This window comes from Dromiciops gliroides, chromosome X (genome assembly GCF_019393635.1).
Source record: "Dromiciops gliroides isolate mDroGli1 chromosome X, mDroGli1.pri, whole genome shotgun sequence".
Classification (NCBI taxonomy): domain Eukaryota; kingdom Metazoa; phylum Chordata; class Mammalia; order Microbiotheria; family Microbiotheriidae; genus Dromiciops; species Dromiciops gliroides.
Window position 1 is genome coordinate 26,029,664 of NC_057867.1, and position 22,145 is coordinate 26,051,808.

At 48.6% G+C, this 22,145-nt stretch overlaps 1 protein-coding gene across 1 annotated transcript in view; it reads right to left on the reverse strand.

Moving 5' to 3' along the window:
• Positions 1-2,199: 2,199 nt before the first annotated feature.
• The window catches only part of AR (androgen receptor), a 227,272-nt gene continuing 207,326 nt past the window's right edge, over positions 2,200-22,145 (reverse strand). Inside the window, exons 4-8 of the mRNA XM_043974531.1 lie at positions 15,680-15,967; positions 12,845-12,989; positions 12,380-12,510; positions 9,747-9,904; positions 2,200-8,914 (exon numbers count right to left, since the gene is read on the reverse strand). Coding sequence (XP_043830466.1) covers positions 8,759-8,914; positions 9,747-9,904; positions 12,380-12,510; positions 12,845-12,989; positions 15,680-15,967 — 878 coding nt within the window. The 3' untranslated portion in view covers positions 2,200-8,758. The remainder of the gene's footprint in view (positions 8,915-9,746; positions 9,905-12,379; positions 12,511-12,844; positions 12,990-15,679; positions 15,968-22,145) is intronic.

Sequence of the window (22,145 nt, forward strand, 5' to 3'; positions counted from 1 at the left end):
TGAGGTCAGAAAGAGAAAACTAGTTGTCCCTATTCACTCAGGCAATCCAACATGGACTATGACAGCAGTCACTGAAGGCAGCAAGGGCCACAATCCATTTCCTTAAGGGAAGAAGTGGGGATGGGATTCTAAGAGCATCCTTTGGATTTCCCAGATTGGCCCTAGTCAAATTTTTTTTTTTTGTGGGGCAATAAGGGTTAAGTGACCTGCCCAGGGTCACACAGCTAGTAAGTGTCAAGTATTTGAATCTGGATTTGAACTCAGGTCCTCCTGAATCCAGGGCTAGCGCTTTATCAACTGCAGCACCACCTAGCTGCCCCCTCTAGTTAAGAATTCGAATCCTCCACAGGTATGAAAACCTTCATCTTTTGCTTGCTCTTTGCCTTACGAATGTGTTGGAATGATATGGTTAGGAATGGGTGGAAGGGGTCAGGTTGTCTCTACCACAAATTCCAGAAGGCCTGCCATTAACAAACAGCAATAGGATGATCCAAGACAATGGCAAGAGACTCATGATGGAAATACTATCCACACCCAGAAAAAGAACTGGTTTGACTATTTTCACTTTTGTTGTTGCTTTTTTTGTTTCTTCTTTCTTGTGGTTTTGCCCTTTTGTTCTGATTTTTCGTTCACAATATGATTGTAATGTATAATATATATCAGACTGATTGCTGGCTTCTGGAGTGGGGAGGGAGAAAATTTCAGAACTCAAAATCTTACAAAAATGAATGTTGAAAACTATCTTTACATGTAATTGGAAAAAATTGAAATAACATACCATTTTAAAAGATATGAAGTCAGAAAAGTCATCTTTGGTGTGCTCAGGGTCTCCCCCTCCCAGCTAAGCACTCTTTTTTTTTTTTTTTTTTGGTGAGGCAATTGGGGTTAAGTGACTTGCCCAAGGTCACACAGCTAGTAAGTGTTAAGTGTCTGAGGCCGGATTTGAACTCAGGTACTCCTGACTCCAGGGCCGGTGTTTTATCCACTGCACCACCTAGCTGCCCCTTTTGTCTTTTTTTTTTTTTTTTTTTTTTGGTGAACAGCTAAGCACTCTTAACCAAAGTCTAAGAAACTCAACTACACTGAGATGTCAATGACTGAAAATAAGACATAGAAGTTTGATCTTCACTACAACTGAGGGAGGGAGGTGCTGTTATCACCACCTTCTTACAGGTGAAGAAACTGAAGCATACAGAGGTGAAGAGGCTTGTCTCAAATTACACAGCTATATGTCTGAGGCTGGATTTCAATTGCCAGCTTCCAGGCTTCTGGCCTAGCATAGCATCCACTGTGCTCCTAGCTGCCTCTGAGACCACCTTACATGTCAACCTGGAAAGTGGGAGGTGGTATATTTATCAGGCCTAACTCACACCAGAGGAATGAAGCTTAGCTCTAAGGGTAGAATTCCAGTGACAAGGGATCTCAGTCAGTCCAACCGGTTTTAAAATTTTTTCAACCCCTTTGTTTTATAGATGGGAAAACTGAGGCTTAGAGAAGGGAAGGAAACCTCTCTTAGGCTTTAAGTCTCAATGGGTGGTTGTAGAAGTGGGAAAGGTCGGGGATGGCCTTATCCTGAGGCCTGGCAGAGCCCCAGCTGTCTCCTAGCCCCCAGTGTCAGGGAAGTTACTGCTGTGTCCTCTTTCCTACTGGTTTACAAGACTCTTCAGCTTCCCAATGGAAAGGTCTGAAGCTAGGCCAAGTTCCATCTAGGCCTTTTAACTCCAAGGTGGGCTCCCTCAGCCCTGAGCCTTTGATTACCCAAAAGTCCAAGGTCAGCCTCATAACAAAGTCAGAGCAGGGTGAATTTATAACCCCTTGAACAAAGATTTTATTTTAAAAATATTAAAATAACATGAAAGGCCACTAGGCATCATACCAGCTCTTGGCTTCAATTAAAATAGCCAGGGAAAAGAGTTAATTAAAAAAACCTGAAGACGTTTATCAGAGATTTTTGATCAGTTTTTATGTTTAAACAAATTAACAAGTGTGATAAGGGGCCATTAGACGACTTTCCCCAGGCCCTGATGTGTGTGAGGAATAACCTAATCTCCTAGCCACAACAGTGTGCCCTGGCCAAGTTGTTGGCCAGCTGGCCTGCGGAGGCCTTCCATTTTGAGGAGCGTAGCTGAGGAGACCAGGCAGAGGGAGAGGAGCGTGGGTAGGCAGGTGGACCCCCAAGAAATGACTTTCCGCTGGTTGTTTTATTTTTAATTTGTTTTATTGTATTCAGAGCAACAAAATATTCCAAGATTACAAAAGAAACGCTAGAGAGCTGGGGACTGACCCTACTGCCTGGAGAGGCCCAGGGGAGGCTTTGTGAGAACTGAGGCCCCACCGAAAGAAGTTTCAAAGCAAAATCAATCCATTTCTATTCTCTTCCCCACCCCCACTCCCACATTTTTGAAGTTTCTTTTTTAAACAAGAGAAATTCTTAATTCAGTAGATTATTCCCCTCCCCCTTCCCTCCCCTCCCCCCAATCAAATTCAAAGCCAAAGTTCCATTCTAGGGGTTGGCAGGAGGGTTCCAAATGGTCATACCCAAATCAAGCTTTGGGGAGCCCAGGTGGATTATGGGACAGGAAGGCCCCAGGGGCACTTCTCTGCAGGGCAGTTGATACTCAGGGTTAGGGTTTTTTTGAAGGGCCCTGAGGGTAGGAATAGAAGTCAGTTTGGGGGTCCAGAGGTTTACTCTTAGTTATTCCTCTGTCTCCAGAAAAGGTTTCTTGTTTTTTTCTTTTTTGGTGGGTGGGGTAGGGTATTCCAACCTTTGGTGGGCTACATGAATACCAAATGCAGGGACAAGCCAGGCTGGAGCTGGCCTCCCCCCTGAACTGGGCACCAACCAATGCATGATAATTTGTTTATTCTTTTAATCCAATGGTGTGAGGGGGAAAAATATCCAATGAAAACAAACCACATTGTTCTATTTGAAAATCTGCCTAGTAAACGAAGTCTCCCACCATTTCCCTCTGGGGGGATCCTGACTGTTTTGTTGCTCTCATGACTAGAACAAGGTCTTTGAGACAAATGACTGACTAATGGGGAATTGTTCTGCCTTCCTTCAGAAATGGTGGTGGGTTGAGAGACTCTGGGCAACAGGCCCCAGCAAGAATTAATACAAGTGAAAATTCCTATAGGCAGAGGAGGTCCTCCCACCTATGGAAATGAAGCATTATTACAGACAGGTTAACAGAGAAAACACAATTTCATTTGCCATAATCTTTACAGAAAGTCTCCAAAACCAGGATTAAAAGCACAAGACACCCAATATATAGCAAGCGCAACTTGACAGCGTTTGAGTTCACTGTTCACAAGATGGCGACTCCTGCACTCCACTGGACTGGTAGTGTTCCCTTTCCTTCTTCTTGACCCCTCCCCTCACCCACTCCCCACTTCAACAGAGGCTGGGGCCAGAGCTGGCCTGTGATTCAGGTAAGACCCACCCTCCCCTTATCCATCTTCTTTTTTCATATCCCCAACAAATCTCCCTGAGGTTTCAGTGAGTCTACACGACACCTGTTCCACATGCATGGGTCAACTAGGTGTGGTGACAACTCTCTTCCCCTTCCTCCCTCCCTCCCTCCTCCACTGTCTTCCCTGAACCTCTGGGCCAAGCTCAACTGCCTCAAGCATCCTGCCAACTGGGAGAGGGCCTCCGAACCAAGGCCAAGGCCTCTTGCTGGTATGCAGCATCAGATATTACCTGGAACCAAACGTGAAGGCAAAGCAAAAGACCAAAGGAGCAGAACACATTATATCTATATATAAAATTCGATTTTGAAACATGGATACAAACACTCATTTACAATATATTTCAACCCTCTGCGGCAAACTGCAGAGAATTTGGTGCACCATCTTGGGGGCAGAAATGGGCGATTCTGCCTGCTGTCTTCTTTCTAGTGCAAATCTTGGCCTCTTCAATGCACCCTTTTCTCAGCAGGGCTTCACATCTTTATCTACGCTAGACACTGATGTTAGCAGATGCAAAAGCCAAACCCAGCTCCATCTCCAAACATGCAATGATAGAGCTTTGGGGATTTGCTCAGCGGCTACTGAAAAAAAACAAAAGCTAATTCTGCTATTTCTTTAAAATCACGCATCAAAGGACCCAGAAACCCAGTTTTTCCCCCTCCAAATTATATTCAACTTCTCTACATGTGTAAATTGTGAAAGAAAAAAAAGATCTTGTAAATGAGTCATCAGCCAAGTCCTTTTGACTTTGGCTACCTTACCACTCTTCTCTCTCTCTCTCTCTCTCTCTCTCTCTCTCTCTCTCTCTCTCTCTCTCTCAATCTCAATCTCAATCTCAATCTCTCTCTCTCTCTCCCCCTCCCTCCCTCCTCTTAACAATTTTGGTATCTTAGCAAATACATTTGTTGTCTTTGGTTACATAGAATGGTGCATGCATCTTTCTTGCTCTCTTGCTTGAAACTACCTTTGAAGAGATCAATTGTAACAGTCTAGCTGCCTGTAAAAGGCTGACTTCCTTTCACAAGAAACCACACGGTCACCATGATTATGGGGGATGCCCAGCTTCGGACTCTCAGACTGTGCTTGAACACTCCTGTGCACCCCTCTCCCCTCAGGCAATGGGACAGGGCTGGGTGGGAGCCCAATAGGGCCAATGGTCCTATCACCTAGAGGGGGCCCATGGCATGGAGGACATGAGCCTATCTTCTGGAGTGGGAGTGTAGGGTGCTGGGTCATGTGGGTGATGAGGGTAGGGTGGCAGGGTGCAGGGGAAAGCAGAAAGAGGAAGGGAGATGGGAGAGGAGGGGAGAAAGGGAGAGGGCAAGAGGGAGGGAAAGAACAAAGGCAAGGAGAGGAAAGACAGAGGGAGAGGGAAACAGCTGGAGAGGATAACTAGGAACTCAGATGGTGACAACAGAGGGCGGCGGTCTGGGCGAATATGGTAGGAGGGAACCAGGACCTCGAGCAGAATTAGGAGGCTATGTCTGTGGGCTGCTCACAGGACCAACTCAAAATAAGGCCACTGGAATCATGTCATGTCCATGTGGGCCCAGAAGACTCTGTCTGGCGGTCTGTGTGCCTCTCTGTGTGGCTGGATGGGCAGAGGGAGGGCTAGGGTGGCAACAGCGCAATGGTGTTTCTCAAGCCTGACAGTTACCTCAGCAACTGCCCAATGGGCAAGTTGGAGATTTTTTTTCTATTCTTTTTAGAATCCCAGTGAACATATAGAAAAGATATATGCCTTGCTGATACATGATAGGATCCTTCAAAACTTCTTTTCTCAGAGTAATGTAATTCAAAAAGAAAGAAGGAAAAAAACAATTGAGCTAATCCAAGTGTCGATGCCTCCTGGAGAGCATAGAAAAGCCTGCAAGTCAAAAAGCCGAGCCCTGCCCCAAATCATAGGCTCGCCCAGCCCCATGCTTGGGCACCATGCAGACAATGGCTGAGACAGGAAAGAAGATCTGTCTTGCTCAACACTGAGTTTGCCACACTGGCCAAAATGCACAGCTATAGGGGACACCAGTTGTCAGTCCCTTCTTCTTTGGCCCTCCTTTTGCACCCCCTGCCTCACTCTTGGGGGGGGGTGTCTCTGCTTGGCAGGGCAATGCCATAGAGGAGGGTGAGGCTGGCCTCCTGGTGACCTGCCCCTTGACACCTGGAATGGGCCTCGGCCCTTAGTGAGCATGTCAGCTCTCAACTCTTTGTTTCATGTCGAGCACATGCAAAACGAAAGCCTTCGTTCCCAAAGACAATTGTCACAATTCCAACAATGACCAAAAAAACAAAAACAAAAACATCCCCCCCCCCAAACCGAAACCATCCCCCTAAGGGGGAAGGAGGAGAGGGTGGGAAAGGGGAGAAGCCAAACCATACTTTCCCTGCAGCTTTGGGAGTTCTTTATTAACAAACCAAAGTTCAAGGAAATGGATTTCAGTGTGCACGGCTTTCCTCAAACTGGACTTGGTGTCATTTCTCAGTCATCCAGTTGTAGCTGCTTGTTAATTATACTGCTATTTCTTGTAGTTTTGGCTTTAAAAATGATAGATATAGATATATAGATATAGATATAGATATGTGTGTGTATATATATGTATATGTATATGTTCACATAGACAAGATTTAATCAGGAAATCCACAAAGATGAAAAAGCTCAGAAATGAAGAGTGTCTCTAGTATTTACAAGGAACAAAATAAAGCCAAAAGATGAACATCCTTTTGGAAACAGATGTAAAGGAAACTATTAAAATGTAACCTAGCTTAACTGAAAAGAGCAGTAGATTATTCTTTTTGGTTTTTTTTTTTTGTTTTTTTTTTGAATTTTTTTTGGGGGTTGTTTTCTATTAAAAACAGCTAAACATGATGCTGTGAGTTTACATAAACCAGATGTTACTGTGAGAAAGAAAACTGGGATCTGCCACAGAAAGGGAACCCATCAGCTTACATTTTCCCAGCTGGACTTGCTAGAGTAGCAGAACTAATGTCAGGCTCCCTTCCCTCTCCATATTTCAAGAAGCCATTCTTGAGTTTAATAGGCTACAGACAAAACTTCAGAAATCAGGAAAGAACACCTTTGCTGGTTTGAGGTTTCTGGAGCCATATTCTCCACAAATGTAATAGGTCAGCCAAGGCTGGCAGGTAGATGGTTCCCACATCTTGAACTTGACAGGTGGAGAAAGCAACAGAGGCTCAGAAGGGGAGATGGGCAAAGGTCCCCTATAGCAATAAGGCTTTGCAGGGTACAGGGCTGAGGAATACACAAAAGTCATCAGAATGGCGGTGGTGGGGGGGTCCTCTGAAGGGCACCATCCCAGCTGGGAGCCCCGACTGCAAAAGTGGCTGCAAAGACCCCCTTTTTGAAAGAGGCACTGGTTTCACAGGAAGCCTTAATGGTTCCAGCAACCCCTAGATGAGCAGAATGAAATAGAGAGTATGTCCCAATCCTCTTGGCTAGTGGCTGGTACCAGGGCCAGGCATAAGCAGCAGAGGAGAGTCTGCAGGCAGTGAGTCTTGTGCCAGAGTATTGTCCCTCCTGGCTTTTGCCCTCACCATGCTCAGCTCATCCTGAAGACCAGCCTCCTCTTGGTGTGTCCTTTTTTGCTGCAGACTGTGAGTGATGATCTGGGCTGAAGAGGGCATGTGTGGGATATTCACTGCCATCTGCCACAGTTTCTACCAGTATTGTTGGTCCTGGCATATCCACTTTTTGTTCTCCAATTGGGCCCTGGCCACTGACTTTGTTCCAAAGTGGCAGGGAGTATTTACTGCAGCTCCCAAAGCCCTCTACAGGAGCTGGACAATGGGATCTTCTCTTGTTCACCAGCCTACCTGTCTTTGTTCAGTACGGAGCCTGGTAAGGAGTCCACATTGCCTGCTGATGGCCAGGCTCAGTCGCTTGGCTAGCGACCCTAAGTCTTCCCAGTTTATCAAAAAGTGCTCCAGATCTGAGACTGTTGGTGCCAATCAGCCATTGTCGGGAGCCCCTAGGCCTCAGGGCAGGCAGAGCACTCAAAGCCTGCTGGCCTTCTTGGTTGTAACTCTCATCAGAGAGTCTGGGTAAAGACGCTAGGGTAGGGAGTAAGTCACATCCCATAAGCAAAGTGGAACCTAGTGACCAGACACAGAAGAGAAAGAAAGGGAGCAGGGGTCCTGGGGCCTTGGTGAGGTGGAGAACTTTGTCGGGTCTGTGGAGGAGGTAGGAGAACAAGGATGGGCATAAGCCTTCAGCAGGGGGGATGCCCAGGGGCACCTATGCTTACCCCAGGACCAGAAGGTGGCTGGCTCCATTTCTCATCCCCAGGGACAGCCAATAGTTTGGTCTTGGGCCACCCAAGGCAAGGCAGAGCTAGAGAACAGAGAGGTTCCCACTGGGCTAACCTCGCTTCAACCTCTTCCATGCCTGCTCAGGCCAGAGTCTTGGCATGAGGGAATGTCCAAAGCTCTCAGTAGCTGCTGAAAGCCAATGTGGAATGGTCTCCTCTCCTGAGGGCTGGGACAGTGAGGAAAGGGGAGATGAGGGCGGGGGTGCAGAGAGGGCTTGGGGAGCGCACTGCACACGCACAGAGCAGACAAGATAGCAGAGCAAAGTTTCGGACAAAAAGCAGATTCAGTACCATTGAGTGCACTGCAGTGGGACTTTCTGATCATCCAAAGGCCCAAACTGGATGCATGGGTCTGCACACATGCAAGTGTGTGAAGGGGACGTGGCTCCCTCACTAGGGGAATCAAGCTCCTGAAGGCCACTGGTGGCAGAGTGCACCCTCCAGGTAAGAAATGTTGGCACACACACATATCCCCTGGGAAGTCCTTGGGGTTGTTGGTTTGTGTGCAGCTGTCTGTGTGTTTGTCTTTTAAGGGAGGGGAACTGCAGTGAGGTGTTTTTCCCCATCCCTTTAAATACCCAAGATATATCATGGTGTTAGGTGAAGAAAATGGCCATGTGGCCATCAGAAAGACACAGCTGGCCTGGGCATGGCCACAGGACTAGTGGCACATATTTAAAGACATATCCTACCATTCAGACTAAGCAGAGTCAGAAGGTGCTAAGGTAGGTGGGGAGTTAGAGGAAGTGAGGCAAAAAGGAGGCTGTGGAAGAGAGTATGGCAGTGAGGGAGGACAGGGCAGAAGGGAAGAGAAGCTTAGAAGGTAGTAAGGAGTTAGGACTATATCCAGGACACACTGTACATCAATAGAGGGAATTCCCCAAGGCACTGCAGAACAGTAGTGCAGAATTACAACAGGCAGAAGACGGCAGAAAAGGGAGAAGGAAGAAGGGGCTTGCAAAGCATCACTGTGTGTGGAAGTAGATGGGCTTGACTTTTCCGGAAAGGATCTTGGGCACTTGTACGGAGATAATCTCGGCCATCATCTCGGGAAAGTCCACACTCACCATGTGTGACTTGATTAGCAGGTCGAAGGTGAACTGGTGCAGCTCTCTGGCAATCTGGAATGGGAAGAGGGGAGGAGAGGGAGGTTGGCATCTGAGGCCCTACCTTCATTCATCCTCCTCAGAGCAACTACCTGTGCGGTCATAAGCAGGCAGGCAGCCAGTCTGTCCTGCAGGAGAGGGCTGGGCTCCTGGCTCTCTGGGCCCTTGTTCCTGAGCATGCCTGAAGCTTCTCAGTCCTTAGTTCCCTTTCTCCCAGGGTCTGAGGGTCAATAGGTGTCGAAGGCTCTCCTTTGAACTCCCAAAGACTCTCAAGAAATCCCTTGTGCCTTTGGAAGGTTCTCAGTTCTTGGACCAGAGTCCCCCTCCCCCAACTCCTACTAGGTAGAATTCTGTATCCTGCCTGACTCAATATTTAGGAGTCTTGAACAAGGGAGGAAATACAAATCTGAGTAGTCTGAACAATGCAGGTGCTTGCAAATCTTTGCCTGAATCCCAAACTCTGTTCCCGATGCCTAGCTAGGATGCCCTGGTCTGTTTGTATTTCTATTTTGACCATTTGGCCAAAACATCTCCTTCCCTGCCTCTATCTCCTTTTCTGTATCCCTCCCCGTATCTCTCTCTCTATCCTTTGCCTTTCACTCTCTGTCCTTCTCTTCCTCTCTCCTCCCCCTTCCTTTCTCTAGCTCCTTCTCTCCCTCTGTCTCTTGTCTTTGTATCTTCCTTTCTGTCTCTCTCCATCCCTCCCTCTCTTCTTGTTTCCCTCACTCCCCATCTGTCTCCTTCGGCCTCTCCCATATTCCCCCAATACCTCCGTCACTATCTCCCTGTCTCTTTCCCTTCCCTCTTCCTCTCCCTCCACCAACCCCAGCTGGATGAGACCACTTACAGGCTGCACGGAATCCAGGAGTTTGGTGAGCTGGTAAAAGCGCCGTGAGCAAGAGGTTGGGTTTTTTCTCTTGCAGGCAATTATCCGATCAAGCTCTTTGATGTAGTTCATGCGAAGTTCGTCAAAAAATTTCTGGTTCTTCAGCCCATCCACTGGAACTGATTCGGGAGGAATTCAAAGTGGGAAGGGAAAAAGCCCAAGGGACCATTAGAAGAGTGTGGACACAGCGATGTCATTAAGGTAGCCAGGGGCAGAGGACTTGCTGTTGCTGGGGAACCAAGGACTTTGTTTCTTATTATCTAAAAGCTTGATGTGAATTTCTGGTGCTTTGTGGGGGTGAGAGCAGGATGGCCAAGGATGGTTGACCCCAGTGTGTCCATCACCATTTTTGAAAATGCACTGGATCCCAGATTTAGGGCTAGAAGGGACCTCAGAGGCCCCCTAGTCCAACCCCTGCATCCCACAGATCATTTTTCCTCAAACAAGATGCTCCATCTCTGGGCTCCGGGCATTTTCTTTGACTGTTCCCCATGCCTAGAATGCCCTTCCTCCTCCACTCACACTACTGATCTCCCTGGCTTCCTTAAGTCTCATCTAAAATCTCATTTTCGGGGGCAGGTAGATGGCACAGTGGATAAAGCACCAGCCCTGGATTCAGGAGGACCTGCATTCAAATCTGGCCTCAGACACTTGACACTTATTAATTGTGTGACCCTGGGCAAGTCACTTAACCCTCATTGCCCCCCCCTAAAATAATAATAATAAAAAATAAAAATCCCATTTTCTACATAAAACCTTCCCCAACTCTTTTTAATTCCAGAGAGCCTTCTCTCTTTTCATTATTTCCTATTTATCCTGTACAGAGGTTGCTTTGTAGATATTTGTTTACCTGTTGTCTCCCCCATTAGATTGTAAGCCCTTTGAGAGCAGGGACTATCTTTTGCCTCGTTTTGTATCTTCCGTGCTTAGCACAATGCCTGGCACATAGTAGGCACTTAATAAATGTTTATCGATTGAGTAAAATGTGTTTTTCTAATTCAATATGTGGCTGCAAGGTTTAGTGGCCCAGGGTTCTATTTGAGTTTGACACCACTACACTCCCCCCCATATTTTAATGAGAGGTTGTCAGATGTTAATCCGATGAGATGGTATCCAGCCACACCTCCACAATCTCATATTTATGAAGGGGATTTGTGCAATCCAAATGCAAGGCTTTACATTGAACCCTAATCAAATCCCATCTTACTGGGCTGGCCCAATGCCCAGATCTTCTTTGCATCATCTTGAAATGCCTCTATCCAAGCCACTAATGAAAATGTTAGCCAATGAACCAGTCGGAGATCCCTGGGGCAACCCACTGGAGACCTGCCAAGTTGACATGACCATTCTTTGAGTTTGGCCATTTATCTAGTTTTGAGCTCATCTAACTCTCTGACCCACATTTCTCCATCTTCTTTTTTATTTGAGACTTGGTCAAATCCTTACCCCAAATTTAGGTAAAGAGCTAGTCCTCTTGCTCGGTAAGCCAGTCAAACAAGGGAATGAGGTGGGGCTGGCATGACCCGCTCTTGATCATGGCTCCCCTTTCTAGATGATCATGATCACTAGCCCCCAACTTAATACAGTGCTCTAGAAATCAAAATAGAGCTCCCTGGCCTATGGTTGGCAGGCTCTGTCTGGTTATTCTCTTTTGACAGTGGGAAGAATGTTGGCCCCAGAGCCAGAAGACCTAGCTTCCAATCCTGCCTCTGCCATTCACTAGCCATGTGACCTAGAACAAGTCACACTTCTGTTCTCTAAGTCTCAGCTTCTCCATCTGTCAAATGGGGATGATTACACCTGTTTGGGTTACCTCTTGGGGAGATCATTGGCAAAGCACTTCATAAAACTCAAAGCATTCTATTAATGTCAATTATTATTGTCAATCTCATCATCATCACTGATATAAGCGTCAGTGATATAAGTCAAGGCCCAAAGTAGATGGGGGTTGGGGAAGGGGCCTCAGAGGCTTTCTGATCCAACCCTTTCATTTTACAGAGGAGGAAACTGAGTCCAGGGAGGGGAAGGGACTCACCCAAGGTCACACAGAGGATCCTAGGTCTACAGTTTGAAGGGTGCTTATAGGCCATTGAGTCCATACCCCTCATTTTAAAGAAGAGGAAACTGAGGCACATTAAGTGGCTTGCTCACTGTCATAAAGATAATGTCAGAGCTGGGCTTAGACAGCCATGATGCCAAGTTCAGAGCTCTTGCCACAGCACCACACTCCCTTTTGGGGCACCTGACTCTTTCATCTAGCCCTGACCTCGGTGAAATGAGTTCATCCAGCAGCATGCACCAAAATGGTGAACAGGGGTGCTTCAGGACCATCTGCTCTTTTGTTTTCTCTTGTTGGAAAAAGCAACTCCCTCTGAGGTCCACATTAAAAAGGGGGACATGGGGGGCAGCTAGGTGGTGCAGTGGATAGAGCACCGGCCCTGGAGTCAGGAGGACCTGAGTTCAAATCCGGCCTCAGACACTTGACACTTAATAGCTGTGTGACCCTGGGCAAGTCACTTAACCCCCATAGTCCCACAAAAAGGGGGATATGCTTGGGGTTGGAGGTGGGAGTGGGGGGAGAGAGGGGTACTCACTAATACTGAAGAGCAGCAGGGCCTTCATGCACAGAAATTCCTGTGGTGTGATCTGGAGCCAGCCAAACTCCTGGGAGAGATGTCTCATCCGGACACACTGGCTATACATTCTTGACTTGTGCATGCGGTATCTGGGAGAAGCAGAGGGGATGGGGCATAAGATATGCTGCAGAGGCTCACAGGGCCAAAGCCAGTTGCCACCTCTCCCATTCCCTCCCACCCAACCAAAGGGGAGATTCCATCAGAGCAAGCTGGAGGCAGGATCTTCCAGACCCTAATTGATATTCATCTCTCTGCAGGTGGGGAAAAAAGAAACTTGCAGGGGCCCCTTCTTGTTTCCTCAGAGGAGGCTCCAAATCAGTATACAAGAAAATCAGAGGTAACCCCTAAGGCAGTCCGTGCAGAAGAAGAAAGAGGAGGAGGAGGAAGATGAAGAGGAGGCAGAGAGCCCCCAGGGACACTTACTCATTGAACACCAAGTCAGGAGCAAAGTAGAGCATCCTGGAATTGACGTTGGTGAAAGATCTCCAGCCCATGGCGAAGACCATAAGTCCCATCCAGGAGTACTGAATAACAGCCATTTGGTCATCCACATGAAGGTTCCGAAAACCTAGGAAGAGGCCAGGGACAGGAGTGAGAGTCCTTCTAGCTTAGGCTTGGAAAGAACACAGGACAGGAAGATCCAAGGGCCCTCAGAGGCCACTGCCCCAAACCACTCCTTTTGCAGAAGAAGAAACTGGGGCCCAGTGAGGGGAAGCAACTTGTCCCGGGTCACAGACCTAGGAATAAGTAAGCTGCAGTGCTGAAACCTGAACCTAGGTCTTCTGGAGTCTATTGGAGCATTGAACTTGGGATTAGGTCAGGAAGAGTTAAGGTTCCAATCCTGCCTGGGACACTAGCGGTGGGACTCTGAGCAAGTACCTTCACCTCCCTGGGGCTCAGGTTCCTTATCTCTAAAATAAGGGATTGGGTTCATTTACATGGCTTCCGAAGTCTATTCCAGCTCTGACATTCTATGTTCTAAGGTCCCTCCCAGCTCTGACATTCCATGATTTAAGGCCCCTAGCTAGACACCTTGTCCTGCCATGTATGTCCCATTCAAAGCTAGAATGTATACGGAACTGATCAGTGTGTGGCTCTCTCCTCTCCCCAGTTAGCCCCTTGTAGTTAGGGGCTGGCTTATACTCCTTCTGTAATCCCAACCACAGGGAGCACAATGCTGGACTACAGCAGGGGCCGACTATGTGGCTAGATGGAGGAGAGGCTGCTGAAGGAGGGGGGTAGGCATCTTTCAGGGTTAGTCCTGACGTGGCTAGAGGGATGAGAACCTCGGGTGATTGGACTTGATTCAGGTGGGTAGAGGAGGTCCCCCCAAAGAAGGGAAGAAATGGGTCAGTATTTTCAGGCCTTGGATGTTGTTTCATTTTGTTTGTTTTTGGTGGGGCAATGAAGGTTAAGTGACTTGCCCAGGGTCACACAGCTAGTATGTGTCACGTGTCTGAGGCTGGATTTGAACTCAGGTCCTCCTGAATCCAGGGCCAGTGCTTTATCCACTGTGCTACCTAGCTACCCCTCAGATGTTGTTTCAGCCAAGAGAAGGTTAGCCAGAAATCCCTTCTGATGTGGCTACTGGGAAAGCAGCAGCATCTACTCTGGATGCTTCTCTCTGGGGAGCAGGGGAGATGGGAAAACTGAGGGAAAGGGAGGTAAGTGGGAGAGAAATCATCCCTCTGGTTTCTCATCAGGCTAAACGCCTTTGCCCACAGTTTAGGGCTGAACTCTTGCATCCTAGTCCCTGGCAGATTCATGGATAGGAAGCAGTTGCATGACAACCCAAGGGTAGAGAATGGCGTCTGAGACAGCATGGGTGGCTTGGGATGCCAGAGCATGTCCCAGAGGGCAGAGGCCTGGTCTGGGGGCCAGGCAACTTGGGGTCAGTTCTTAGCTTTGTTCCCCAGGGTACTGTCTGTTCCCTTAGGGAACCCTCTAATTCACTTAGCTCCTCTTTCAAGAAGGGGCCTTAAATCTAAAGAGCTGGAAAAGACCTTAGTGGCCACCAAGTCCAATTCCCTCATCTTACAGATCAGGAAATTGGGGCCCCAGAGCAGGAAGTGACTTGTATAAGATCTGACAAAGTTCTAGCTCTAGAGATGGAGCAGAACTCCGAGGTTGCGGGATTCAACCTTGTAATTTTACAAATAAGGAAACTGAAGGCTAGGAAGTCATTTTACCATATGACTTGCCCAAGGCCACAGAATTAGTAAGCAGCAGAAACTGGATTTGAACCCAGGGCTTTGGACTCTAAATCTATCGCTCTTGCCACAGCATCAAGAGATTCTCATTCTTGGTTCATGGAATGGATAAGTTTTTGAGAATATGCCTTCCTGGGTATGATCTTTGGGCTCAGAGAGTCAGGAGCATGAGAAAGCTGGATCTTGGAGGGCCAGGACCATGTGAGTGCTGCTAGTATGTGTGCATTCCTGTGTGTACCACACACGCACATGTGTGTCTCAAGGTGCATGGGGAGGTGAGCCTAGGGGCTCACACTGTACATGAGATCAAGGACAACTGTGAATGCTAATGCTGTTTATGCGTAGCCAAATTAACTTGGCTCACTTCGGTGAAAGGATTTCTAATTAGTCATTTATGAGACCAGCAGACCATTTAGGGCTAATTACCATACAGAAGGGAACTCCTGAGGCGACCTGGCAGAGTGGTGGACCTGGCGTCAGGACAACGTGGGGGGCAAATCTGGCTGCTGATGTGGACTTGCTGTGTGACTTTGGGCAGATCACTGAACCTCTCTGAGACTCTGAGAGGGAGCTAGCAGTCTAGAGACGGGGCATGCTCTGTGGCAGGAGAGAGCTATCACACAGATCCATGAGGTGGTTACACAAAAGAACAATGAGATATGCTGGTAGGATGTGCTAGATTCATTTCCCTGTGATTTTTACTTGATATGATTCTGCCCATGTATGTTCACTCTGTTAATCAGATGGCCTCCTCCAGGTAGGACGTTGCATGTTTTATGTTCTAAGGCCCCTCCCAGCTCTGACATTCCCTGTTCTAAGACCCCTCCCAGCTCTGACATTCCCTGGTCTAAGGCCCCTCCCAGCTCTGACACTCCCTGTTCTAAGGCCCCTCCCAGATCTGACAATCTCTGTTCTAAGCCCCCTCCCGGTCCTGACATTCCCTGTTCTAAGGCTCCTTCCAGCCCTGACATCCCCTGTTCTAGGGTCCCTCTCAGCTCTAAAGGCTCTATGCTAGCTGAGGGAAGAGGGGGGGAGAGGGGGTTCTTACCAGGTAGGGCCTTGGCCCATTTGACCACGTGCACCAGCTGCCTCTCACCCAGCTCGTTCAGGCTAGAGAGCAGAGCAGCGAAGGAGTCGGGCTGGTTGTTGTCATGCCCAGCGCACACCACTCCTGGCTCGATGGCCTCCAGGACATTCAGGAAAATGGGCTGGCACTCATAGCCTTCAATGTGGGTAACGGTGAGCTTCTGTCCCTGATCCTCATTGGGGCTGGTGGAGCTGGAGGCCTCACCTTCCTCCTGCAGCTTTAAGTTGCCCAGTTTCTTCAGCTTTCGGGCTGTGGAGGAGGAAAGGACAAGCAAGACATTATCCCTCATAATCCCAAAGAGCTGGCAGTGGGGGGTGTCAAGAGAGACTCCAGCCTGGACAGAGGCTCGAAGCCAAACTTCAGCCTCTACCATGTGACCTGAAGTCAGAACACCTGGGTTCTAGGCCTGCCTTCGCCACTTCCTAGCTGGGCGGCCATGGCCAAGGATGGTAACTCCTTGAGGGGGATTCATTTCCTTGTGGACACTCTGTAGCAAGCTAGCTTTGTGGGTGGCCCTCCTCTGGACCCTGCTGTGCTGGCAACTGGCTTCTAGCCTGTCCCTGGCTCTTGTGGTAGTCCACCACCACCACCACCACCACCACCAACAACAACAACACTATCACTACAACCACTACTACCACCACCACCACTACTATCGCCATGACAATGATGACTACCACCAACACTACCATTACTCAAAGCCAGGTACCACATTCTCACAAAGCCTTTACTTCTCAAAGTCGGCATCATTAATTCTCCTACCAGATCTTTATGAGGCATAGACTTAAGGTGTTTCACCATCCTGGCCACCTTTTTCCTCTGGACTCTTTGTAGCTTAGGGCACTGGCCTTTCCTAAAATGGGATGGCCAGTACTGAAAATACAGTCCTCTAGTTGTGGCCCAATTGGGGCAGAACATAGAGAAACTATCACCTTATTTCTGGAAGCTATGCCTGTCTTAGTGCCTAAAATGCCATTTGTTTTTCTCAGTTACCTTATCACTCGGTCAACTCACGCTGATTGGGCCATCCAGACCCACTGCTCATCTTCACTGGCATCATCAACTTCCCTGCCTGAGATCTTGCTTGACTGTCAGCTCCCTGAAAGCAGGGACTGTTTCCGTGTTTGTTTTTGTATGCCCAGTACCTAGCACTTAGTGGGTGCTTGTTGATTGACTGAGTTCTACCTAATGACTTATTCTATGACTTCTCAGCCACTGCAACCATCTGCCCAATCTTTCCTCTCCACTCACAAGCCACCTCCCCCAACCCCGCCCCACCCCAACTTTGTCACCATCTTTCTGATTGTGACAACCTGCATTTTGGTCTCCTTGCCTTCAGATCTCTCCTCCACATTGCTGTCAGGGTAACACAAAGCCTGTCCTTGTTTGCCCCCCACTGCTAGTGGTGTCTTCCCCCGCACCCCCCCGCCAAAACTACCTTGTATGTAACTATGTTGTAGAGAACTGGATTTGTTCTCTTTTCTTCTACATACACACATACACACACATATACACACATATGCTAACATTTATATAGCACTTTATAATTATCATCTCATTTCATCCTCATCATAACTTTGGGAGGTTGGTACTATTATGATTATAGTTGAGGAAATTGAATCAAGGTCTCACAGCTAGTAAGTGTCTGAGGCTGGATTTGAACTCAGGTCTTCCGGACTCCAGGCCCAGGGATCTGTGCACTATGGTGCCAACTAGCATCGGGAGGTGATGTCATAACTTGCAGTGAATTGGATTTAAGGGAGGGAGGGCTGTGCAAGGTCACCAGCCTCACTCTCTCCTCCAGAGTCATCTGGGTCCAGTGGTGAGATATACATCAGGAAGACTGGAGATGGCTCTGGATGTTTAAGGCAACTGGGTTAAGTGACTCGCCCAGGGTCACACAGCTAGTAAGTATCTGAGGTGAGATGTGCAAGTCATGATATCACCCTGTTCATTGTCCTTTTTGAGAAGGATGACCACTACCACCAACAAGAGATAGGACTTGAATGAGATCATTCTGGCTTTCAGTTCAAAGCAGATACTTAAGAAATACTTGTTGATTGACTGACTGGTGGATGGTGTTTTTACTGACAGATGAGGAAATAAGCGAAAAGGCAGGTGGGAATCATGAGGTTTCCTGGTGGTAGCCCATTGCCCACTATTCGAATGCCTTCAAAAGCTCCAAGAAGTTAAGAAGTCCTGAGGCTCAGGATCCTGATTGCTCAATTCGGCAGACAAAGAAAACCCCGAGGCCTGCTTGCTCATCTCCCTTTTGGGCCCTGCCAGCCATGCCAAGCCTGCCACGGGGCAGCTCACGAAAGCAAAGTGAATGTGAATCACCGGGTACGCTGCTGGACGAGTAGGAGGGAGGGAAAGGGGCCGAGCATGGTGCCGCCCGATGGAGCTGGGGAAGAACACTCACGAAAACAACAAGGGAGACTGGCAAGCGGATCCAAAGTGCAGGATGACCTCGTCCCACAATTATTTATGCAGTTCTCAGGCACAGCCAGTAATAAGAAGCTATGCAAACCTTGTGCCAACTCCCACCCCCTGCTGCCTGGTCTGCTATGGGCTCTGAGCTCTTTGCTTTGGGGAGGGGGAAGGGAGGGAAGCCCGCTGGCATGGCCAGGCCCCGGGAGGGGATGCCCTCCTTCCTGTTTGGACCACAGACTTGGGCTAGGCCCCCAGAACAGCGCCCGCTGGGAAGAGGTTTCGAGGAATGCTGCAAGGAAGGGCCCATCAATATGGACACTGAAAACAGTTATGATCACGTCCTTCTTGCCTGCTCCAGAGCCCAAGACTTACAGAGGGGCATGAGTGCAGAGGGACATGGGTGCTGAGGGGCATGGACATAGAAAGGCATGGGCACAGATAGAACAGGCATAGAGCAGAATGGATATAGAGAGGCATGGGCACAGGTGGAATGGGCACAGAGGGGCTGCATTTGTGAGGCAGAAGAATCTCTGCTAGCTGGGTGACACAGCGCTAGCCAAGTCTCTATCTTTGAGCTACTACTTCCTGGCCTTGCACATGGCCTACCCTAAACCATCTCAAAGGTGGCCTGCAGCTCCTACCCTGGCTTCACTGTCTTTTATCACCAAGTCCATGGGGTCTCTTGGTTTTACTTCCATCTATGATTCTATGATCCTGCTTTATCCCTCAGAATCCTTTTGGGGGGGGCAGTTAGGTGCATGGCAGTACCCAGGGCTTACCAGTAACAGAGGTATGAGCACAGTCCTTGGGAGGGGCTTATACCTCCACGGGAGAGGGGGGGCTGGTTAGCAGTCTGGGAAAATGTAAGAAGCGAGCCATGAAGACACACTCATTATCTTCACCCCGTGAGGACAGGGCTTATGCCAAGGACCCATGCAGGGCTTCCATTCACAGATGCAGATTGTGACTCTTGTCTGTGATTGTGGCCTTGAAAAGCCCCTGGTTGGCCAATCTGATGGTGGTGAGCACCTCTAGTGATACCCAAGTTGGAGGAGAACCTAGAGGGGCCTCAGGAAATTGACTGATTTTGAACAGACCCAGGGATCTGAAGTGACTTGTCCAAGGTCAAGAAAGGATCCTATAGCTAGAGCTTGAAGGGATCTGAGATGCTCCCTAGCTTTTACAGAGTGAGAAACTGAGGCCGAGGGAAGGGATGAGACTGGCTCAGTTACACAGGTAGGAAATGGTGGAGCTGAAATTTAGACTCACTGCTTCAAAGGGGCACCCCTATCTCTTCCCAACATGGAAATGCTTTGACCTAATGCAGACCTTTCATAAAAGGAGCAGTGTAAATTGGAAAAGGCTCAGGCTCATCACCAAGTTGGCCACTGGATGATGGGCCTTTGGCTGCCACAATCTGTGAAGATGCTAATGCACAAAAGGGCTACTAGTTGGAGGGGTGACCAAGATGGGTAAAATCATAGGTCGTTATAGCAAAACCCAATTGCTCCCATTCCCATAGTGCTTCTGGGTTTTAAAGTGCCGCTTTCCCTTTTGTCCTGGAAGGTCACTATGACGAGCCTCATCTTTGATTCATACTAATAACTCATACTTCATGTAAGGACGCCCAATTGCTTCTAAGAAGTAGCACATCACCTGCTTTCCACTGTGCAAGTCCTCAAAGGCCCATTCTGGGCCCAGGTGGTGCTAGGTGGTGCTGTCTCTTTGCCCAGGAGGGTGCCGCCTGACAGACTGATTTCACTGGGGAGGTGGTATGTGTTGGGGGAGGGGTTCCTTTGTTCTCTGCCTAGAGCAGGACTGCCTGTGTTTAATGGACCACTTGGAAGGAAGGTCTGAAATCAGGCTTGCCTGCTAGCTATGGCTGCTGCAGGAGAACCTGCAGGTTGCCTCTCCTAGCCACACAGCTGGGACCCAGCACCATGTATCAGCACCAGGAGTACCCAGAGTCAAGCAATGAGAGGGTCCTAAGAACAGGGAATGTCAGAGCTGAGAGGGGACTGAGAATAGGCAATGTCAGGGCTGGGAAAAAACTTAGAACAGGGAATGTCAGAACTGGGAGGGGCCTTAGAACCCAGAATGTGAGAGCTGGGAGGGGCCTTAGAACAGGGAATGTCAGGGCTGGGAGGACCCCAAGAATAGAGAGTATCAGAACTGTCTCAATAGATCCTCCAGCTCCAAGGTTCCAGTCGCTATTTCACGTCCTAGATCCTGCCTCCGACAGTCAGTCTGCGGCAGCCTATGGATTCCTTCTCAAAATCCTGGCTTTAAATGCATAACACCAAACACAACACACAAGATTGCTAGAGAAGCTGATGCCGTTGGACTATAATTCTCAGAAGACTTTCGAACAAACTGAACAAACCCACAGCCTCCAGGTCAGGGATGTCTGCTCAGGTCCAAATGTCTCTGGTTGGGGGCAGCTAGGTGGCACTGCAGTGGATAGAGCACTGGCCCTGGATTCAGGAGGACTGGAGTTCCAATCCGGCCTCAGACACTTGACACTAGCTGTGTGACCCTGGGCAAGTCACTTAACCCTCATTGCCCAGCCCCCCCCCCTCCAAATGTCTCTGGTTACAGACAAACAAGATGGGAGCTCAAGGAGCTGTGACTTTGCTCTGGGTCACAAAGGACTGAAGTCCCAGAGCCAGGTCAGTGACCCTAATCATGGGTATCCCAAGTCAGGGCTCCCGTCTCTCTACATGACACCAAAGCCAGGTTCTTGGGCCACATGACAGGCGAAGACCAAAAGGTGATGGGGAACCCACGTGGGCAGTGAGCTGGTGACTTACTCCTGCCTTGCTTTTGGGCCTTGGCTCCCTGGCGTACCACTGTACGGGGTACCTGCCTGGGGTCTGCAGACTAGGCAATGTAGCTTCCAGCATGGAGTGGAGAAAGCATTCCAGTTCATAGGACTTGGAACCTGAAGGGACCTCAGTGATTATTAAATCTCCCTCCATTTTACAGATGAGCAGACTGAGGCCCCCATAGGGAAGTGACTTGTCCAGGGACACACAGCTAGTAGGTATCAGAGGCTGAATTCAAACCCAAGTCTTCCTGTGTCAGGAAGAGCTGCATGATCCTAGGCAAGTCACCGAACCTCTATATGCCTTAGACAAATCCCTAGGCCTTATTTACCTCTGAGCCCTTGAGGTACATGAGCTTATTAAGCACCTACTGTGTGTTGGAGATACGCTTGTCCTCAAAGACCTTCAATTCTCTAAGGGAACAAAGTGTGGTCTGTTATTTCAGGGTCCCTTGACCCTCCCTCCCAGGGTGGATATGAGGATCCAATGGAATAATCATTGAAAAGTGCTTATCACAGAGCTTGGCACGCGGTAGGTACTATAGAAATGCTATTATTTCTTCTTCTTCTTCCTCCTCCTCTTCCTCTTCCCCCTCCTCTTCCTCCTCCTCCTTTTTCCACCTCACATTATGTCCACAATAGAAGGCCTATAAAGGTTTGAACAGATCTCTCTTGGCCTGGGGAAGTGCTTGTAAGGAGACATTGGACTACAGTGGGATGATACTTGGCTCAGGAATCAGAGAACCCGGGTTCAAATCATGCCTCTCTTGATTCATCCCTTGGGTGAGTCCCTTCCCCTCCTTGGGCCTCAGTTCCCTCCTCTGGGACTTTCTGGCCTCAGAGGTTTCTTTATCCCTCTCTGCTCTTTGCCTGGCCCACTACATGAAGGCCCTGCAACTCAGCCGCAGGCCCATCGTCAAGCATTTCTGCTCGTGTGGCCCTCCCTGGCCTAGCCTTTGAGATTCCAGGGTCATCTCCATGCCACAGGGGAAGGGACTTTCATGGAATACAAAGCTAATATAAAGCTGTTTTTATTCATGGTGGAAAATTCTTCTGAAGACCAACCTGGACGCTATGTGGGTGTGCATTAGAATGCTCAAATTATGGAAATCAGCTTTCTGTTGGGGAAGATTACAGTCTGCTCTTTTTACATGGGATAAAAGGCACAGC